The sequence below is a fragment of the Callithrix jacchus genome, chromosome 7, assembly GCF_049354715.1.
Source record: "Callithrix jacchus isolate 240 chromosome 7, calJac240_pri, whole genome shotgun sequence".
Lineage (NCBI taxonomy): Eukaryota > Metazoa > Chordata > Mammalia > Primates > Cebidae > Callithrix > Callithrix jacchus.
Window position 1 is genome coordinate 156,075,630 of NC_133508.1, and position 23,416 is coordinate 156,099,045.

Here is a 23,416-nt window from a genome sequence, read left to right on the forward strand (position 1 = left end):
TAATCTACATCTATCTCTATGTACTTTGTGTCCGGGCCATGTGGTTTGGTCAGACGGTCAACATGCTGCACCTCTGCAGAGGCGAGAATGTAGGGACACACACAGGTGTTTAGGAGCACTGGCTCTGCCGTCATTGGGCTGAGAGCGGTATTTCGGCTCTGCCACTCGGGAGTCAAGTGATCTTGGGCAAGTAACTGAGCCTCCTGAAACCTCAATTTCCTTACTTTGTAAAATATAGTAGTTAGTATCCAGCTCATAATATTTGTATTTTTGACATGTTTACTAAGTATTTGGACAATGCTTGGCCATAGTAAATGCTAAAACATGTGAAAATAGCCTATTATTCATCATCAACAAGACATATGTTTAAATGGTAAGACAACACATGATTACCAGTGGTGATTTAACTGTTTTCTAGATGACATTTTGCTCCCTGCTTCCCCACCCTACTCCATATGGCACACACCTGTAGATTCTTGCCCAACGAAGGTCAACAGGAGCCCACTTGGGCAAGACACATTTAGGCTTTGGAAGGTGGGAACATCAAAAGTCTCTTGTAAAACAGGTTCTGGTTCCACTTCTTCCTGTAGATAATTTAGCATATGAATAATTGGTTGTCATTTTCTTTTCTTTTCTTTTTTTTTTTTTTGAGACGGAGTTTCGCTCTTGTTACCCAGGCTGGAGTGCAATGGCGCGATCTCGGCTCACCACAACCTCCGCCTCCTGGGTTCAGGCAATTCTCCTACCTCAGCCTCCTGAGTAGCTGGGATTACAGGCACGCGCCACCATGCCCAGCTAATTTTTTGTATTTTTAGTAGAGACAGGGTTTCACCATGTTGACCAGGATGGTCTCGATCTCTTGACCTCGTGATCCACCCACCTCGGCCTCCCAAAGTGCTGGGATTACAGGCGTGAGCCACCGCGCCCGGCCGGGATGAGTGCTTTTAAAGAAGAGGTTGATGGGAACACCTTTGCTTCTACCTCTTCTGCCATGTGAGGACATACTGAAGGCACCAGCTGTATGAGGAACAGCTGGGCATGGTGGCTTGTGGTTGCAATTCCAGCCACTTGAAAGACTAAGTTGGGGAGATCACCTGAGGCAAGAAGTTAGAGACCAGCCAGGGCAACATAATAAGATCCAATCTCTTTAAAAATTAAAAGAATTAGCCAGGTATCATGGTGCATGCCTGTAGTCCCACCTACTCGAAATACTGAGGTGGGACAACTTCTTGAGCCCAGGAATTTGAGGTTGCAGTCAGCTATGACCACACTACCATACTCCAGCCTGAGTGACAGACCAGGAACCCCATCTTATAAAATAAAATAAAGTAAGATAAAATAGGAGAAACAGGCTCTCATCAGACATCAGATCTGCTAATATCTTGATATTGGACTTCACAGCCTCTTGAACTGTGAACAATAACTTTTGATTGTTTACAAACCACCCAGTCTAAGGTTTTTTTTTTTTCAATAGCAGCCCAAACTAATACAGAACAAGTATGTGAAAAACCAACATCTCCTCCACATTTTTTGGTGTATTCCTACAATTCGGATGCTAGAGATATTATGCTATTAGGATATCTGTGCTTTGTTTTCTATAATGAGCACATATTGCTTTTGTAGCAAATCAAAGTAATAAAATAAAAACAAAAGACAATTGTGAAGTTATTTGTAATTAACGAGGGATTGGGTGTGCTCACTTTAAAACCCTAATTAACTTTATGTCAGCTATGCCTAACTCCCCTGCTTGGTTATAAGCACTCAAGAATGAAGTTTACTTGATAACTTTCAAACAATCCATAATGATGACCATTTCAATTTTTCCAATTGATTCTCTTTTGTTAGCCACCAAAATCACTCCACTGGTACCCAGTTGCTGGATATTTGTTTTTTTCTAACTAGAGTTCTATTGTTGAACATTTAGGTTGTTCGGCATTTTCTTTGTCAGTAACAGAGGAAAAATATATAAATAATTAGCTAAAAAGAAATTAAAAACACAAAGCGAAAATAAGAGAAAAATGCTTATGAAATTCTGTAAATGAACAAAAATGCTTAAAGATGCAAACCTGCCATGTCAAGCCTATCATCACACACAAAACCAGTTACCATCCTTCACCCTTCCATTATCATTCATTTCAAAAATGTTGAATGAATGGATTGCTTTGCTAGCAAGATGCCTTTGGCCAAATTAATTTTAAATGAATTGACTGGAGTTATTTTGTTTTAACACCTGAACATTTTTACTTAACAAGAGTCAAGTGGCCTGGCATGAGAAATTTTATCTACTATAACTAGGGTACAGAGGCAATGTCATGTTTAAACCTCACAGTTTTTAAAAGGCCAGAGTCTGAAACCCAGGTTCTTAGGTACTTTTAAATGTATTTTTATCTTGTAGTAAGTTGAGTATTTGTACACTGTACACATTTTTAGTAGTAACTACCAATAGTCAGGAGAACCATAGTTGCCTTGTTGTCCGTCTTCTAGAACCTTCTTTTTAAACAATTTTTTATTTTACTTTAAGTTCTGGAATACATGTGCAGAATGTGCAGGTTTGTCACATAGGTATACGTGTGCTGTGGTGGTTTGCTGCACCCATCAACCTGCACGGCTTTAAGCCCTGCATGCATAATAAGCATTTGTCCTAATGCTATCCCTCCCCTTACCCCCAGCCTCTCAACAGGCCCCGGTGTGTGATGCTCCCCTCCCTGTGTACATGTGTTCTCATTGTTCAGCTCCCACTTATGAGTGAGAACATGTGGTGTTTGGTTTTCTGTTCCTGTGTTAGTTTGCTGAGAATGATGGCTTCCAGCTTCATCCATGTCCCTGCAAAAAACATGAACTCATTCTTTATTATGGCTGCATAGTATTCCATGGTGTATGTGTACCACATTTTCTTTATCCAGTCTATCACTGATGGGCAATTGGGGTTGGTTTCAAGTCTTTGCTATTTTAAATAGTGCTGGAATAAACATATGTGTGCATGTGTCTTTATAGTAGAATGATTTACAATCCTTTGGGTATACACTCAGTAATGGGATTCTGGGTCAAAAGGAATTTCTGGTTCTAGATTCTTGAGGAATTGCAACACTGTCTTCCACAATGGTTGAACTACTTCACACTCCCACCAACTGTGTAAAAGCAGAACCCTCTTTTGATCTTTGTTCTATTAAGGAAAATGTTTAGCGTCAAGTGTGTGTGTGTGTGAGTGTGTGTGTGTACTATGATGAAGGGGCTAAGGTAAAAGGTGGACTACTTTTTAATCGAAGGTGGGCTGTTAGTCTTGTTAGATTATTAGCGCATCAATGTGCAAGACCAACTTAACCAAATGAAACTGTTTCCATTGTTTAAATATATATTTTTTCCAATTGTTAATTACCTCAGTGGAGCTAAAAACAGTATTAAAAATAAGGAATGGCAGAAACGAGCAACCAAAAGCAAAGAAAACCCAAGAAACAGAATGGAAAAAAAGGTTGAACTAAGTTTTTCCAAACAGAATGAATGTCCCGAGACAACTTATGTATGACAATATGTCTCCTTGAGTGGAAGCCCAACTTTTGTGTCCAAATCTGTCTTGTCTATTCAAACCTGAGAATACAAGGGACATTAATGTATCAGTTCAATAAAACGTATGCACTATAATAACACTATTGACATAAGTCACGGTTTTAAAAATGTTAACACTGGAGCAGAAACAGAGTTTGGGAGTCCATGGGATCGATGGCAAGGTTCGTTTACCTGTCTCTCTTCTTCTTTTGGGTGCTCTTCTTCTTTAAGGGATTCTTTGGGTTTGTCTTTGCCTTTTATTTTCCCTTTAGCTTTGCTTTGGGGAACAGTCACTATAACAGGAACCACTGTTGGAGTGAGGGCTGAAGGGATATTCAATATTGTTTCTAAATCAGGATCTTTATCTTCTATAAACAGAAAAAGTAAAAATGAAGTAGATTTCAATATTCATGTTCGATATCTTTGTGAAATACCATTTACATCTCAAAAATGCTAAGTATGACTTATCGGTTGGATAGATTCCAGGAGTAAGGAAGTTGGCTTGCAAATAAGGATTGCAGTTAGAAAATCTGAGGTGTTTAATATTTGGATATGCTTCACTGAGTCATGATTTCCCATGTTCTTCCCTTCCCGTCTACACTGTAAACTCCTTAATGATAGGGCAGTAACGATACCTTAATTTATTTGAGAAATATTTGGGAGGCTCTACTTATATATAAAATGTTTAAAGCAGCAGAAAATAATTAAAAAATATGTAAAAATCCTTATGGAGTAAAAATAGCCTAAATAAGATTCTGCATAAATAACAAAACATAAAGACTACTAAATAGACTAAATGGTGCAAACAAGAAAATTCAGAAAAGAAATTTGTATGTGATAAATTTGATGGATTTTAAAGGATTATCAGAATTCTAAAAGGAGAACTGATGCTAGGAGTAAGTATGTGGGGAGTTCTAAAGCATCCTGTGTGTCATGAATTTTATTTTCCACTGGGTTCCAGAAAAACATTCTCTGACTCTCTTACCTCTTATGGTCAATTTTTTTTCTCAATCTCCTCTTCTGACTCTTTTGTCAGTCCCCTAAATGTTTTTATTTATTTTTATTTATTATTATTTGAGACAGAGTCTCATTTCATCACCCAGGCTGGAGTGCAGTGGCGCAGTCTCGGCTCACTGCAACCTCCTCCTCCTGGGTTCAAGCGATTCTTGTGCCTCGGGCTCCCAAGTGGCTGTGATTACAGGCACCTGCCACCACACCCAGTTAATTTTTTTTAGACATGGGGTTTCACCATGTTGGCCAAGCTGGTCTCGAACTCCTGACCTCAAGTGATCTGCCCGCCCGCCTTGGCATCCAAAGTGCTGGGATTACAGGCATGAGCCACCACACTCGGTTAATCCCCTGCATGTTTTTAGGGTGCAGGGTTTGTTATGTTCTCGATCCTGCTTGCCTGTAATAATTACTTATGAAATTAGAAAAAATAAAAACATGCTCAGGCCCCACCTTGACCTACTGAATCAGGCTTACTGGAGATGAGACCCAGATATTTATATTTGTGAAACACTACATGTGACTGTGATACACAGCCGGGGATGAGCAACTTTCTTATATAGATTAGATCCGGATGAGTTCATTCACCACTGGGGCTCCAGTTGTCATCTACATGCTAATGACTCCAAAATTAACATCTCAAGCCATGACCTTCCTTCTCAGGTCCAGACCTATATTTCTAGCTTTTTAAAGGCCTCTCCCAGTACTGGTGCTAGAAACATTTCAAACTCAATTAAGTCTCTCTTCTCCCAAGCAGATTGAGCCTCCTACATTCTCAATTTCAGTTAATGCCATGGCCAATTATCCACTCTGTTTCCCAAGTCAGACACTGGGATCATTTGCACCTACTCTTTTTGACTCATCCTACACATCCAGCTAGTTAAGTCCTAAGAACTTCCTCCCAAATTATGCCTCTTCAGGATCCCACAATTGCTTGCTGGGTCTTCTGCAGCAGTTTGCTAACGGATACCACAGCACTTCCAATACCACCACTTCAGTGTTATCTCCAAACTACCACTAAAATTATGCTCCTAAAGTAAAATATGGTCATGCCGCCTCCCTTACTTAAAGCCCTCTTCCACTCACTGCCTATGTAGGGCATGTAACATTCTTCGCAATCTGGTCTTCCCCACCTCCATGCAGCCACACTGAACTTTTCACCTTTCTGTGAAGATGCCATGTTTTGACACAATTGGGTGCTTACACACATGGTTCTTAAGTTCTAGAATTCTCTTCCTTGTTTCTGTCCTGGATAGCTCCCACTCAGCTCTAAAGTCTCATCTCCAATCCTACAGTTTCTCTGAAGTATGTGCTGACTGTTCTCAGTACTCTGTTTAAGTACAATTTCTGGCACTAAGACAGCTATTATTGCTGCATTTATATGGTTTCCATGTCCATTAGACAGTGAGTTCTTTGTGTGGATGTACCATGATTTAATTCATCTTAGTGGCTCAGTGCCAGCAGGTTGCTTGACCCATAGAAGGTACAGTGCATAAACGAGTGAATGGCATTCAGTTTCAGGCATCTGGAAATTCCCTCCTCTCATCCCCTTCCATTTACTAATATTCAGCAAATATTTATTGTGTGTCTACTACTGTGCGTCATGAAATGGACAGCCAGTGATGGATGAGACAGACGCCTCATCTGCGGGTAGTTCAGATGGGAACTCCTCAGGTACAATGCTGCGTGTTCAGTCCGTGTTCAGATGGGAACTCCTCAGGTACAATGCTGCGTGTTCAGTCCGTGTTCAGATGGGAACTCCTCAGGTACAATGCTGCGTGTTCAGTCCGTGTTCAGATGGGAACTCCTCAGGTACAATGCTGCGTGTTCAGTCCGTGATAGAGGAAATACTGAGTGCCATAAGAACCCAGAAGAAGGGTATCTCCTGTACAATGTCTTTGTACAGTCTACTGTGGCTCTACTGACCAGTTCCCCTTTCCACAAATGGAAAAGGCTTTCTATGCTTTTACGCTACTGGCCTTTTACACGTGCTATTCCTCGTATCTAGAAGTCCCTTCCTTCAATTTTTTGCATTGGCAATTCTCACTCAGCTCCAAAGACCCAATTCGCTTGCTACTGCCACTTACTCTGGGAAGCATTTCTCAGAGCAACTGACCTCTATGCTGAGGCCTGCAGGATGGGAGGAAGTTTAATCGTTGAAAGCCGTGGTGCACATGGCGGGAGAAAGTATTCTGAGTAGTGGCAGAGCATGAGAAAATGGGCAGATGTAAGAGACGGCATAGTTTATGCAAGTAAATGAAAGGCACAGAAAAAATAGGATAGGAAGATACTTCTCTATGGGAAAATAGATCAGGTCGGTTGTTGTTCAAGGTTTGGGTAAAGAATCATATAAAATGTAAGTTGGGTCCTGATTAAGATTCTTAATTTTAGGTATATTCAGTATGTGCTCTGAAATGTAGTAAGAGGCAAGAATAATCTATTCCCCTTAGCAAGAAGGTTCAACGCAGTGTCCCAAGATTTGATTGGGTTTCTTTATATTTTTGCCTATTTCATTTGTATCAAATTGTATTGAAATTTGCCTATTTCTGTTTACTAGTTTAGCTGTGTATACTCAATTAAAGGGGCAGAATTGGAATGGAAATTTGTTTAGCCATTGGCAGATAAAGTTCTTAAATGTCAGCTATATATGAATCCTTAGGAAATGTGTGTGTGCGCGCGTGTGTGTGTGCGTGCGTGTGTGTGTGCGTGCGTGTGTGTGTGCGTGCGTGTGTGTGTGCGTGCGCGTGTGTGCGTGTGCGTGTGTGTACATATTTACAAAGACATACCTTCAACTTCAAAAAAATATATAGGATATGAAATCTTACTTTTTATCTACACTACAAACATTTTCCAATGCCGTATTCATAACTTGAAATTAGAAACATCTGTTTAAAATGGAATGATTACATATTAATTTAAGAACTAAATTAAGAAAATCACTCAGGAATAGGAGCAACAGGATAGTGGGTAGAAGTTTCTTAATCTAAAATAATGATAACCTATATTATATTAAGAAGAGAGAAAAATTTTTAGTGACTGTAGTGATAATGAATTTTCACACATAATTTGTTAGGCATCAGATGACTTCTTCAGCTGCCGGTTTAACCACAATCAAAGGCAAAAGTAAAATTAAAACACAAAATCCCCAAAAAAGAAATGTAATGGACTATCAAACTCAGTAGAGTACTAGAATATTTGGCACAAGGTAAGAAATAAGATTGTAATTATCCATGGAAAATTTATCTCTGCAAAAAAGAAGCTATATAGAAAGGCAGGTAATTGGATCACTATGATCTACACTAACATATACAATTTTAAGCTTATACAGCGTAGCATTTACCCTTTGATTTTATAATGCTTAAAAATATGTTGTGGTTAGATCCCTCTAAAATGCATGGGAAGCCACAGATTTCCTGATTTGTTCTTGATAAAGTCAAATCCCATTTTGTGGTTTGTAAAGAAATAACTTCCAGTTGGATGATCTGTTTATTGAAAATGGGGCAGAAGGCCAGGTGCAGTGGTTCACATTTGTAATCCCAGCACTTTGGGAGACCAAGGTGTGCGGATCACTTGAGCAGAGAAGTTCAAGACCAGCCTGGGAAACATAGTAAGACTTTATCTCTACCAAAAATAATTAGCCAGGTGTGGTGGCATGCCCCTGTAGTCCCAATTACTCAGGAGGCTGAGGTAGGAGGATTGCTTGAGCTCAGGAGTTTGAGGCTGCTGTGAGGCATGACTGTGCCACTGCACTCCAGTCTAAGTGACAAGCAAGACTGTGTCTAAGAAAGAAGGAAGGAAGAAAGAGAGAGAGAGAGAGGAAGAAAGGGAGGGAGGGAGGAAGGAAGAAAGAAAGGGAGGGAGGGAGGAAGTGAGGAAGGAAGGGAGGAAGGAAAGAAGGAAGGAAGGAAAGAAGAAAGGAAGGAGGGAAGGAAGGAAGGAGGGAAGGCAACAAGGAAGGAAGGAAGGAAGGGAGGAAAGAAGGAAGGAAAGAAGGAAGGAAGGAGGGAAGGAAGGAAAGAAGGAAGGAAGGAGGGAAGGAAGGAAGGAAACAAGGAAGGAAGGAGGGAAGGAAGGAAAAAAGGAAGGAAGGAGGGAAGGAAGGGAGGAAGGAAGGAAGGAAAGAAGGAAGGAAGGAGGGAAGGAAGGAAAGAAGGAAGGAAGGAAGGAAGGAAGGGAGGAAAGAAGGAAGGAAGGAGGGAAGGAAGGGAGGAAGGAAGGAAGGAAGGAAAGAAGGAAGGAAGGAGGGAAGGAAGGAAAGAAGGAAGGAAGGAGGGAAGGAAGGGAGGAAGGAAGGAAGGAAAGAAGGAAGGAAGGAGGGAAGGAAGGAAGGAAGGAGGGAAGGAAGGAAGGGAGGAAGGGAGGGAGGAAGGAAAGAAGGAAGGAAGGAAGGAAGGGAGGGAGGAAGGAAAGAAGGAAGGAAGGGAGGAAGGGAGGGAGGAAGGAAAGAAGGAAGGAAGGGAGGAAGGGAGGAAGGAAGGGAGGAAGAAAGGAAGGGAGGGAGGAAGGAAGGAAGGAAGGAAGGGAGGGAGGAAGGAAGGAAAGAAGGAAGGAAGGAGGGAAGGAAGGAAAGAAGGAAGGAGGGAAGGAAGGAAGGAAAAAAGGAAGGAAGGAGGGAAGGAAGGGAGGAAGGAAAGAAGGAAGGAAGGAGGGAAGGAAGGAAAGAAGGAAGGAAGGAGGGAAGGAAGGGAGGAAGGAAGGAAAGAAGGAAGGAAGGAGGGAAGGAAGGGAGGAAGGAAGGGAGGGAGGAAGGAGGGAGGGGAAGGAGGGAGGAAGGAAGGAAGGAAGGAAGGAAGGAAGGAAGGAAGGAAGGAAGGAAAGAAGGAAGGAAGGAGGGAAGGAAGGAAGGAAGGGAGGGAGGAAGGAAGGAAGGAAGGGAGGGAGGGAGGGAGGAAGGGGGGAAGGAAGGAAGAAAGGAAGGGAGGGAGGGAGGAAGGAAGGAAGAAAGGAAGGGAGGGAGGGAGGAAGGAAGGAAAGAAGGAAGGAAGGAAGGAAGGAAGGAAGGAAAAAGTGGGGTACAGAAATCTTTCAATATGTACACTGGATAGCTCCTTTAAGGCTAATGTCCTGAAGGAAACTGAATAGTTCAATAATAACAGGAGTCACAAAAATATTATTCCATAGAAAGCCAAGAGGATTCCTTGGCAAATTATGCTTTCTCTTACTCCCAACTAAAAGGCTCAATTTTATGGGGTAGTTAACAAGGATAACTGGTATATATGTGTGCATATACATCTATACATACATATATATATCACACACATGTAATCTTATATCTATATGTGATTATATAAAAGCATTTTTATTTCGTATGTATCAATGTATGAAAGATTTTATATATATATACTTGTATACACACATATGCATACACACATATAGGAACACACACACACACCTCTTATATTCCCACACCGCAGGGAAAACTAGGAGGAGCATTAAATGATAACATGTTACTGACAAGTGATCAGACTGAGAATGGGCAGTGGCAGGGACCCGTGGCTGTGGGGCACACTTATCGTTTCTGTTGTATTCATTTCACCTGGTGCCATTCCATTTGATCCATAGTAACTTATCGAGAGGCAGATTCCATTTTCTAAGGTGGCAGAAAAAGATCCAAACTTGCTGAAAGCTTTATTCTTTGTGTCTGATACTTCTAAAAAGACAAAATCAAATCAAGAACATTTTCATTTAATTCAAAAGAAATGTAACTAAGACTCCCCCTAAGTGGGAAGGCTGGGAGTGGAATTCATAGCTGGTCTACCACAGTCAACTTAAAAAGAATTCACTTAGCTTGACCGTGCACTCAGGGTTTCTAGAGGGAGGGTAGAATTACAAAGACACAAACATGAAACTCTTGTTGTAAGGACTTTAAATTGAAATGAAGTGAGGAAATCAATGGGTTGATGGCATAGCCATAAGCAGATTATTCACCTGGCAGATCATCCACATGACTTTTAAAATTAAAATCCATCAGTTCAGTTTCAGCTTCCCCACATTTTAAAACATGTTCTTAAGTTTTCACATTTAAACTTCTTACCTTTTAAAACAATTTGAAATTGTTTCTGTCAAACATTAATTTTAAACCAAAATTGTTAAGGCATTTTTTTTTTCTTTTCTGAACTTTTCGGTGTGGGGGGTACATGTGCAGGTTTGTTACACCAGCAAACTGCATGCCACTGGGTTTGGTATACAAACTTTATCACTCAGTTGGTGAACACAGTGCCTCGTAGGCAGTTTTTTTATTCTTACCCTCTTCCACCCTCCCCTCTTAAGTAGGCCTCGCTGTCTATCATTCCCATCTTTATGCCCATGTATGCTCAGTGTGTAGATTCTACTCATTAGTAAGAAAACGCAGCATTTGGTTTTCTGTTCCTGTGTTAATTCGCTTAGGATAATGGCCTCCACTGCATCCATGTGGTGCCAAGGACATGCTTTAGTTTTTCGTGGCTGCATAGTATTCCACAGTGTGTATGTACCACATTTCCTTTATCCAGTCCGCCACTGATAAGCATTTAGGTTGATTCCACTTCTTTGCTATCACGAGTAGAAAACACGCATCTGAAGGTATATGTAAAGAATTTGTGAATTTTCTGACCTGTTGCTTTATTTCCAGTTCACCATTTCCTCTATTGTCAGATAATAAAGATGGGGTAATACTGATTTAAAATAATGTAACTCACGCAAAGATAACTTCTAGACTGGGAAATTCAAACGAACAACTGAACAAAAGATAATGCCTTAAGGGAATGAAAAGAGAAGCCACAGCGTTGGAGAACATGTCTGTTAAATGACTACTACTCAAAATGCATGAAGAATTCTTAAAGCTCAATAATCAGAAAGAAAAAACCTGATTTAAAAAATTGGCAAGGAACTTCAACAGACCTCATCAAAGAAGATACACAAATGGCATATAAGCATATGGAAAGATGCTCAATGTTGATTGTTATCTGGATAATGCAGATTGTAACAACAAGATACCACTAGACACCTTTTAGAATGGAGGAAATCTGAAATAGCAAATAATGGTGAGGATATAGAGCAACATGAACTTTTATTCATTGCTGGTGGGAATGCAAAATGGTATAGCCAATTTGGAAGACAGTTTGGTGGATTCTTCCAACATAAACATACTCTTACCATGTAATCCAAAAATCACACTCCTTGGTGTTTATCCAAGGGAGTTGAAAACTTATGTCCACACACAAACTGGTACATGAATGCCAAAAGCTGGAGGCAACCAAGATGTCTTTTAGTAGGTGAGTGGGAAAATAAAATTGTGGTACTCGAGACAATGTAACATTATTCAGTGCTCAGAAAAAAAATGATCAAGCCAGGAAAAGACAAGCAGGAAACTTAAATGCATATTACTAATGAAAAAAATCAATGTGAAAGGCTATGTAGTATATAATTCCAAGTATGTGATATTATGGAAAAAGCAAAACTGTGGACACAGTAAAAAGATGGGTGATTATCAGGGGTTAGGAAGGAGGGAGAGATGAACAGTAAGAGCACAGATTTTTAGGGCAGAGAAACTACTCTGTATGACACTATAATAGTAGACACACGCCACTATACATTTGTTCAAACCCATAGAACGCACAACACCAAGAGCAGCATAGACTGTGGATTCTGATTGATAATGAGAGAGTAATGTAGTCTCATCGACTGTAACAAATGTACCGCTCCAGGTGAGGAACGTTGACAGTGGGGGAGGCTGTGCATGTGTACGGGAGGAGGGACATCTCTGCAACTTCTGCTTAATTCTGTCATGACCCAAAACTGCTATGAAAAATAAAGTCTACCAAAAAAAGAATGCTTACTATCCATTAGGGTTCGATTCAGGAAAACTGGCATCTTCACGCCCTGTTAATAAGAGAGTTGTATTGGTAGAAACTTGAGAAAAAGAATGTGCAATAGGCCATTTAATGGAGTGGAATGGACAGAGACTGGAGAATCAGAAAAGAAAACACTAAACAAACAGAACACATGCTCAGCAAAATTAAATTATAGAAGAGTTAGTGAAATGCTTGAATTTTTTAAGTACATAAGGATATTTTTAAAAGCATTTTCTAGAATTTAAAAATATACTTTCCCAACAAAACCATCCATAATCCATATATGACTTGAAGGAGAAAATGGTCACTTTTGAAATTCAAATGAGTTTCTTAGAAAATCAAGTGAAAAAATTATTTCAAAACAGAGCAGGCCAGGCACAGTGGCTCACACCTATAATTCTAGCACTTTACTTGAGCCCAGGAGTTTGAGAAAGGCCTAAGAAACATGGTAAAATCTGTCTCTACAAAAAAATACAAAAGTTGCCGGTTGTGGAGGCTCATGCCTGTAATTCCAAAACTTTGGGAGGCTGAGGCAGATGGATCACAAGGTCAGGAGTTTGAGACCAGCCTGGCCAAGATGGTGACACCCAACTCTACTAAAAATACAAAAATTAGCCGGTCTAGTGCCTGTTATCCCAGCTACTTGGGAGGCTGAGGCAGGAGAATTGTTTGAACCGGGAGGTAAAGGTTTCAGTGAGCCGAGATCACGCCACTGCACTCTTGCCTGGGCAAGAGAGCAAGACTTCGTCTCAGAGAAAAAAGAAAAAAATGCAAAAGTTAGCCAGGCATGATTGCATGTGCCTTTACTCCCAGCTCCTTGAGAGTCAGAGGTGGGAGGATCCCTAGAGCCCAGGAGGTCAAGGCTGTAATGAGCTATAATTGGGCCACTGCACTCTAGCCTCTGCAACGAAGCAAGAACCTGTCTGTAAAACAAAACAAAACAAAATCCAGAGCAGGGATTTCCCCCTCTGGGGTCTCCTTCCACTCAGTGTGGAAGCTGCTTTCCTCTCTGGGACTCCATATTCGGGTCCCTTTCCACAATCTTCATGGAAGCTTTCTCTCTCTCATCTTTTTCTCTCTCCTTTTTCTCTTTCTCTGCCTAAATAAATCATTTTTCTGTGAAAAAAAAAATCCAGAGGAAACATTTAAAGAAAGAGAAGAGAGTCGTGAAGAAAACAAAAGACGTAAAAGATCTGGAGGATAAATGTATGCAAATTGCGGGTTTTACAGAAGGAAAAAGGAAACAAATGAAGAAGAACAAAAATTAAATTAACCAAGTTAAAAATTTCCTGAGCTAAAGCTGGAGCTCGATTCTTAGATTACAAGGGCTCATCACATTCTAATGTGGAAATTACAAGATGATGCAACAGCAGCTATGAATCAGAACGAGAAAAGGATGACAGGCCACGGGTCCCGTATCCAGCGGAGATGTGCGTCCAGATTCCAGAGATGCATAAACACCGAGAGGACATCCTATTGTGTGCATCATGTGAAGAGAAACTTAATAAAACTAAACAAAAACAAATAAACCAGGGCAGAAATGGAAAAGAGGAAAGCCAGCAGTGCTGGGCACTGACCACTCTTCTCTGCATCCTCATCTTTCTCTCCGTCTGTTAACCTTTTGCAGATCCATCTACATCAGGGATTAGCAAACTTTTTCTGAAAAGGGCCCGGTAGCAAATGTTTTAGGTTTTATACGTCACGTATATAGTGTTTATGACATTTTCTTCTTTGCTTTTGTTTTTTTTTTGAACTATCCTTTACAAATGCAAAAACAATTCTTAGTTCATGGGCCATACAAAAACAGATTGTGGGGCAAATTTGGGCCAAAGTGTGCAGACTCCAGGGATAATTAAAGCTGAAATGAAAATGGAAGGTTTAATGTTAGGGCTAAAAAGGGGACTTTAGTTAATAATGTAAAAAATAAAAAAATTATACAAATGAATATATGAATGTTTATATGTAAATATATAATATATATACACGAATAAGGATGTAACACAAACATGCATTAAGATATATATGCTTATATAAAATTATATAAATATGACTAAATATATTTATTTATTTTTGTGGAAATCACCTAAATATGTAAAACATGGAAATAGGTAAACTATAATCATATATCAATGAAATATTAAATCATCAAAAAATCTTGCTTTCAAAGAATATTTAATGAATATGAAAATGCCCATGAGGATGAAGAAAGAAATATATTATTAGCAGTGGTTATCATCGGGGTGGCAGAATTATAGGCAACAGGTATCTTCTTTAAGTATTTCCATATTTCTTAATTTTTAATGATTCATATATTTTTATATTAGGTAAAATAAAGAAAACTCACTTTAAAATTTCGGTGTTAAGTTTTTGAGCACAGTCACACCTGTCAAACATTGTGTTCTTTCTCTAGCAAAGAGAATCGGAGAAAAAAAAAATTGCGTGCTTCCCGTGGGTTTAGAAAATGTCGCTAACTAACCTCATATATGAAATTTAGTTACTGGTGATCACTAATTTTCGTTTCTTTCCTTCTTTCTTTTTTTTGAGACAGAATCTCTCTCAATTACCCAGACTGGAGTGCAGTGGTGCAATCTTGGCTCTGCAACCTCTGCCTCTGGGGTTCAAGCAATTCTTGTGCCTGAGTCTCTCAAATAGCTGGAATTACAAGTGTTTGCCACTACAGCAGACTAATTTTTGTATTTTTAGTAGAGATGGTGTTTCGCCATGTTGGCCAGGCTGGTCTCGAACTCCTGAGCTCAAGTGATAAGCCCACTTCAGCCTCCCAAAGTGCTAGGATTACAGGCATGAGCTACTGTGCCTGGCCCTCATATCACTAATTTGGGTTGAATATATCTAGTAACTCCTTTTCTTTTCTATTCTTTTCTTTCTTTGAGACAGAGTTTTGTTCTTGCTGCCCAGGCTGGAGTGCAGTGGCATGATCTCGGCTCACTGTAACCTTAGCCTAGCAGGTTCAGGTGACTCTCCTGCCTCAGCCTCCTGAGTAGCTAGGACTACAGGCACATGCCATCATGCCTGGCTAAGTTTTTGTATTTTTTTAGTAGAGATAGAGTTTCACCGTGTTAGCCAGGATGGTTTCGATCTCCTGACCTCATGATCTGCCTGTCTCAGCCTCCCGAAGTGCTGCATTACAGGCGGGAGCCACCAAGCCTGGCTAGTAACACATTTTCTTTTGCAGGTATAATCAATACCATATTGGGCAAGGAAGAAGAAATTAATTTCTCTTAGTGATGTTACCTGGCACAATGGTGTTATCAGGAAGTTTCATGGTGTTTTATCAGTGGACATCTATTTGTAGCTCTCATCTCCAAGCAGGTAAATGTATGGTCGAATGTACGGTTTTTCCTTGTATTTGCAACCTAATATATTTGGTGCTACAGAGGATTAAGTGATAGAGCGCAGGGAGAAAGCGCATCATTGCAGTGAATGTTGGAAAGAAGCTATACGACGGTCGGAATCACTGCAAAAAGAACTTGCATCCTAGAGAATGTAATTGGTACAAGCGCATAGACCAAAATTAAGGGCAGAATAGATATGAGAGACTCAGTGTTGCTCCATAACGGTGACCAGTCTGGGTAGACTCTATCAGCTGGAATCAAAAGCTAGGTGCCTGGAGGAAAAAAAATCAAGTAAGCAGCCCACTATGATGGACTAGGTGTATAATAACATCACATTACAGGATAGTGAAATACCTTGGTTACCATGTGGGGAAATTCCATGTGCTAAGTCAGGGAGTCCACATGTATTCCTGTCAGGTAGACACGTTTGGCACATTGCTTAAGCATTAAGATCCACTGGCACAAAGATGCCACTGCTTACCTGCTTCAAGATTTTGTTCCTCATCTCCTTCTTTCTCTTCCTTTTTCACAATTTCCTTAGGGTCACTTAAGTGAATTATAAAATTGTGCCTGTCCTTTAGCACTCTCACCTTGATAAAAGTTGGACCTGAGGAGGAACCACAGGATAGAAGACGGGCCGATCAGGATGCCACATTAAGCTCCTTGACAAGACGTTTACGCAATGCTGCATAGAAACTAACACAGGAACAGAAAACCAAACACTGCATGTTCTCACTTATCAGTGGCAGCTAAACACTGAGAACACATGAACACAAAGAAGGGGACAATAGACACCAGGGCTACTTGAGGGTGAAAGGAGGGCGAGGACCAAAAACTACCTGTCGAGTATTCGGTTGATTACCTGAGTAATGAAATAATACGCACACCAAACCCCTGCAATATGCAATTTACCTGTAGAACCAACCTGAACGTGACCCCGAAACAAAAATTTAAAAAGCAGCATAAAATATACACCAGGGAAGGAAATGCCTAGAGATGTCGACATCTCCATAAAAGAATGCCTAAGGGAATAAAGGAATGGTGGAATTCTAGGCATGAATGGCAGGTAGACCAAGGCGATGTTGGCAGGCCTGCTAATCACGTTTCAAACCAATTTCAGAAGAGAAAATGAACTGCTGAGGCAATGTATACCTATAATCAATGTTATAATTCATAAAATGACATAATTAATGTGAAAGGGTTTTACAACTCATACAAATTCTGTGTTCATTATAGTAGCTATTATTGTTATTATTATGGTAGTTAATAAGAATTTTTTCAACAACCAAGTCTCTGTTTTAGTGTTCAGACTCATTTTTCTTCTTCTGTTTTCTCTTTTAAAAAAATAAATCTCACGCCTGTAATCCCAGCACTTTGGGAGGCCGAGGTGGGTGGATCATGAGGTCAAGAGATCGAGACCATCCTGGTCAATGTGGTGAAACCCCGTCTCTACTAAAAATAAAAAAAATTAGCTGAGCACGGTGGTGCGTCCCTGTAATCCCAGCTACTCAGGAGGCTGAGGCAGGAGAATTGCCTGAACCCAGGAGGCGGAGGTTGCGGTGAGCCGAGATCGCGCCATTGCACCCCAGCCTGGGTAACAAGAGCAAAACTCCGTCTCAAAAATAAATAAATAAATAAATAAATAAATAAATAAATAAATCTGGCTTTTTCTTTTCAATTTCAATTTTGATTGATCTATCATCCCTCAAAATTGACAGGACTGGGAGAAAATACTGAATTCACTACGAACCACCTGAAACTTATATGCATTTTGTGCAAATCTTAGTAAGAGCGACAGTAGGTCGATATTGGGAGCAGGCCTCAAGCTCCGTGCTTCAGAGCCGCACCAGAAAAATGCAGTGAACTCACAGAATGCGTTTGGTTTCTGCCATGACAACATATGTTGTAATGAATATTGTTCCTTAATTGCTGATTGCAGTTACTATTATACTATTTAATAATTGTATGAGAGTATTTCAATATTTTAACAACCGGAATGGTCATATTAGCATGTACCAGCTAAACTCTTGACAGGCCCATGCCTTGTAGAGTCAATTATAATAGCAGAAAGTGTGAAGTCTGAAAATGCTGACTGTGGCACCTAAACGTATGGTGGGGGACACAGTCACACCCTCACAAAGTCAAAAGTAGAGGGCCCCTGGTTATCTGAAACACATTACTAGCTTTCCAGTCATTAACCAGCTGCTTTCAAAGTGTACCTTTTTCAAACATCGTCTTTTCCACTTCAATCTGCCCGCCATCAGAAGGATACAGATAGTAATTTGACCCCGAGATTTGAGTGGGTATATTTCCCATATTATATCCATGGAACTAGAAGAGAAAATATCATGCTTTGAGTGTGGAAGCTGTAATAGACAAAAATCAACGTATCGGTGTTAGCCAACTGAAGTTGCCAGAAGTTTAATTTCTGCTAAGTGATAACGTCTGTCACTTTGCAGACTCAGAAGCCAGTGTTCATATTATTTTAAGAAACTTCTGTGATGTTACAACAACAGGCAGAATTAAAGGTCTATGCTTTTAAACTCTGTTCATTGGCACATTCTCTGTGTCAATTGGCACATCCTATTGACAATGGAAGCACTTGACCTTGATACTGCGTCAAGGCAGTTCAAGAAGAATTCAAATTCTCATTCACTCATTGTTAATTTTCTGCTTAAAATGAACTGATGCTGGGGAGAGTGGACACTCCCTTTTAGGAGGTCAAATGTGGAAGACATTTTTTACTGAATGTTGCTAACAGAGGTCCAGGGGATTTTGATGCATGCTAAAATTTGAGAACTGGTTTAGAGGAGTGGCTACAAAGCACAAAGGCTGTTATATTTCTTTCCATTTTTTTTCCCATGAGGTTTTTCTCATAACAGCTAGCTGAGGGAGAATTTGCAAAGGGAAGGTTTTACAAAAGCATACAAGCCAGAAACACGATTGCCTACAAGGAGACAAAATGTAGGCAGCAAGTCTCATCATCTGAGACAGATAAAGCCAACTTTTGTGTTCACTGATTTACATATACCTAAAAGGGTGCTTTTGTGTGAAATTTCTATCTTTACTGACTTTAGCTAGGTTCATGGCACTCACATAAAAACTGGCCTGAGGGTCTTTTCATCTTGATGATTGACTAGAAACAGAGTCCCAGACATCATGGGGCAGAAGGCAGGTTTGAGCTCATTGATAGGAGAAGAAACCCTAGGCCACTGTGGTGGCAGTGAAAACAAAGGAATCTTACAGAAGCCGTGTTTTCCCAAAACAACCAGGAATAGCCCAAAGAGACTAAGTTTTACAGAACTGGAGTCTACCGGGTAAGTTATCTCAGGTTCTGGTTGGTGGAGGGACTCCTCTGTTACTTCTCGGATCTTGATTTGTTCTTCTTTAGGATTCTCATTGCAAGACGACTTTTTCTTCAAAGACTTCCTATCTTCTTCCTCTGCTTTATCCTTGCCTTTCTTTACACCGGCGTCTTTGCTCTTCTTCTCTGCTTTCTTTTCTTCCTTTAAGCGTTCCTCTTCTGCTAATCGGTCTTGCTCTTCTTTCCATGCCTGTAAACACATTTAAAAAATTTAACAGGATTTTGAAGCAAATTAAACATAGGTACTATTCAGGTCCATGTTGGAGAACAGTTCACATGACCTTTGTAAGTGGTGTCTCTGGCAAATCGAAATGCTGAACTAGAAACCTTAAAGTCATCCTTGACTCTCTTTCTCACTCAATTCCTGTCTACTAAATCCTGTCTATTATCCCTTAGAGATCGCTCCTCAGTCCAGCTTCTCTCATGGTTTATTTTGCAATTTCGATGGTTTAGGTTCTTGTTGTCTTTAGCCTGGACCATCGTAACAGCCTCCTAACTGGTCTCCCAGTCTCCCACCCTCCACATGAGTTGCATCTTTCATTTAGGTCCTGAAGATGGTTTATTGACAACGTGGAAGACTAGATGTTCAGAGAAACATTCCTGGGACAAAAATAATTCAAAAATGATGGATAAAATAGGTAATTCGATGGAGGGCAAGTCTCGCCTAAGCGCTCCTAACCACAAGCCTGTCCTCACATAGATTCGTGGCCAAAATACAGATTACTTTAACCTTTTATTTTAAAGCAGTTATCGAGGCAGGGAACTTCAGGCCGATTCATACTTCAGCTATGACAGGAAATATCCTCTCCATAGGGGGCGGGCCAAGTCAATGACTTTGTAACTCCCCACATTTCTGTAAGGGGGCGTTTGAGGTCCTGTGCTTGGAACCGCTCCCACACTGTGGCGTGGACTTTCGTTTTCATTAAATTCCTTTATTATTTCCTTGCTCTGTTTGTGCCTTTAGTTTAATTCTTTATGCAAGACGCCAAGAACCTGGATCCCTCCACCATTAACATTATGATTTGATAGAAGCTCAAAAATGAAACTCACACAAAACATGCAGAAATAAACCACGTTGAACAAGAACCTGAAGACACTGTGAAATTATACCTGCAAAGACTATAGATATTGTAATTACCAAATAGAGAATATAAAATAAGTTTTAAAACATGCGTAAGTAAATAAAAAGGAGTATCAAACACGTAAGTAAGAAAGAAAAGATTATCAAAAATGGCAAAGTGAGTTTGAAAGACTTCTTAAAAATGGAATTGAATTTTTGAAAAGGCAGTATTTGAACAGATAATGGCGGAGACATTTCCAGAGTTGAAGAAAGACATTCATCCTAACATTAAGGAAGATCAATAAATCAAAAGCAGGAAATAACATTGGCTTATTGGACCTGGCTCATATTGACTTAAACGGGTTTATTGTCACATTTTTAGAAATTCTGTGAGCCAACTGTTAACCATGACCATCATCTAAAAATGACGTAAATTCACAATTAGGCAGAATATTAAAAATAAAGGCAATAAAGACTCAAAACTTACCACACTGTAAGTATTTTGTTACATTTCACTATTGTCTATGCTCTGGAGTTTATTTATGTCAATTGTAATGGTATGACAGCTTTACATGAGGGTGTGCTACTGCGAGCACTGCCGACTTCAGTGTGGTCACATGGTAGCTTGAAATCAGCCATCACAGCAGTATTTACACTACAGATTATCAGCAAATGCTACAAGTCAGGATTGATTGTTTATTATCTAGATTTAAGGCAGTGATGGAGATCTTGTTAATAATGCAGACAAGCTGTTACAGTGTTACCAGCAGAGAAAGTTGAAGAAATATTCTTCCAGTATTAAAAACCTATTACTTGACTCAGCAAAAAAGTTGCTCATGTCATTGACAAATGAGTGAGACATATCCTTTGTTTGTTTCACTTTTGTCTTACTTGTTAATACAAATACAAATATCAATCAATATTCACATTAGAACTACATGTGTTTATGAATTGTAACCATAGGTTGGCTAAGGATACAACAATTTAGCAAAAATCAATTTATAGGAATCAAAATGCTATTTGTAATTTATGTGTAGCCATATGGAATTTACATAAAGAATATTATATGGTTTATTATTACATGTAACTTCTGTGCTATATGCACTCTATATCAGAAACATTTATAACTTATGTACATATATGCATACTTTTATTTTCCTGGAGAGCTACTGCTTAAGCATTTACCAGCAAACCACTGAACGTTTTCAATGCAGCTAGAGAGAAAAGATAAACAGGGGGGTTATGCCAAGATGGCCAAATAGGAACAGCTCCAGTCGGCAGTTCCCAGCAAGAGTGATCCAGAAGGTGAGGGATCTCTGAATTTCCAACTGAGGTAGCAGGTTCATCTTACTGGGACTGGTTAGACAGTGGGTGCAGCCCAAGAAGGGACGCCAAAGCAGGGTGGGGCATCATCTCACCCGGGAAGCGCAGGGAGCTAGAGAACTAACTCCGTTTCCTAGCCAAGGGAAGCCATTAGGGACATTTCTGACACTCTGGCTCAGATACTGTGCTTTTCCCACGGTCTTCACAACCCACATACCAGGAGATTCCCTCCAGTGCCTATAACACCAGTGTCCTGGGTTTCTAGCCCAAGACTGTGTGGCCATTTTAGCTGCAGCAGTTTTTCTTGCTGTTGTTTTTCTCATACCCCAGTGGTGCCTGGAATTCCAGCAGACAGAGCTGCTCATTCCCCTGAAAAAGGGGGCTGAAGCCAGGGAGCCAAGTGATCTGGCTTGGCGGGTCCCACCCCAACGAAGGCCAGCAAGCTAAGATCCACTTGCTTGAAATTTTTGCAGCCAGGACAGCAGTCTGAGCTTGACCTGGGAGGCTCGAGCTCCATGGAGGGAGGGGTGTCCGCCATTGCTGAAGCTCTAGTCAGCAGTTTTAACCTCGCCTGTGTAAATAAAGTCACAGGGAAGTTTACACAGCCCCTGGGTGGAGCCCACAGCAGCTCAGCAAGGCCCCTGCAGGCAGACTGTCAGCTACACTCCCTTCTTGCTGGGCAGGGCATCTCTGAAGAAAGGCGGCAGCCCATCAGGGACTTATAAATAAAGCCTCCACCTTCCTGGGACAGAACACTTGGAAAAAGGGGCAGTTGTGGGTTCTGCTTCAGCAGACTTAAATGTCCCTGCCCGGCAGCTCTGAAGGGAGTAAGAGATCTCCAGGTACAGCACTTGAGCTCTGATAAGGGACACATTGCCTCCTCAAGTGGCTCCCTGACCCCCATGTAGTCTCACTGGGAGATATCTCGTATAGGAGAGCTCTGGCTGACATCTGGTGGGTACCCTTCTGGAATGAAGCTTTCAGAAGAAGGAACAGGCCGCAATTTTTGCTGTTCTGCAGCCCTCATGGGTGATTCCCAGGCAAGCAGGATCTGGAGTGGACCTCCAGCAAACTCCAGGGGACCTGCAGAAGAGGGGTCTGACTGTTAGAAGGAAAACTAAGAAACAAAAGAAACAGCTTCAACATCAACAGAAAGGACGTCCGCTCAGAGACCCCATCCAAAATCACCAACTTCAAAGACCAAAGGTAGATAAATCCATGAAGATGGGAAGAAACCAGTGCAAAAATGCTGAAATCCCCAAAAACCAGAATGCCTGTTCTCTTCATCAGCAAGGGAACAAAACTGGATGGAGAATGAGTTTGATGAATTGACAGCAGCAGACTTCAGAAGGTGGGTAATAACAGACTTCTCTGAGCTAAAGGAGCATGTTCTAATCGAATGCAAGGAAATAAGAACCTTGAAAGAAGGTTAGATGAAATGCTAACTAGAATAACCAGCATAGAGAAGAACATAAACAACTAGATGGAGCTGAAAAACATACCACAAGAACTTTGTGAAGCATGCACAGGTTTCGATAGCCGAGTAGATCAAGCAGAAGAGAGGATATCAGAGACTGAAGATCAGCTCAATGAAATAAAGTGAGAAGACAATATTAGAAAAAAAAGAGTGAAAAGAAATGAAAAAAGCCTCCAAGAAATATGGGATTATGCGAAAAGACCAAATCTAATTTGATCGGTATGGCTGAAAGTCATGGGGAGAAGGAAATCCAGCTGGAAAACCCTCTTCAGGATCCTATCCAGGAGAACTTCTTCAACCTAGCAAGACAGGCCAACATTCAAATCCAGGAAATACAGAGAACACCACAAAGATATTCCTTGAGAAGAGCAACCCCAAGGCACATAATTGTCAAATTCACCAGGGTTGAAATGAAGGAAAAAAATACTAAGTGCAGCCAGAGAGAAAGGTCAGGTT

General features: G+C 40.5%; 1 protein-coding gene across 7 annotated transcripts in view; it reads right to left on the minus strand.

The window, feature by feature from the left end:
* SPAG17 (sperm associated antigen 17) overlaps positions 1–23,416 on the minus strand; it is a 275,909-nt gene that overhangs the window by 71,784 nt on the left and 180,709 nt on the right. For all 7 annotated transcript variants that reach the window (XM_035252595.3, XM_009001977.4, XM_009001979.4 and 4 more), the window contains 6 exons: positions 19,051–19,290; positions 17,956–18,067; positions 16,218–16,343; positions 10,088–10,201; positions 3,736–3,911; positions 467–584 (listed from right to left, as the gene is read on the minus strand). In XM_035252595.3, coding sequence (XP_035108486.3) covers positions 467–584; positions 3,736–3,911; positions 10,088–10,201; positions 16,218–16,343; positions 17,956–18,067; positions 19,051–19,290 — 886 coding nt within the window. The remainder of the gene's footprint in view (positions 1–466; positions 585–3,735; positions 3,912–10,087; positions 10,202–16,217; positions 16,344–17,955; positions 18,068–19,050; positions 19,291–23,416) is intronic.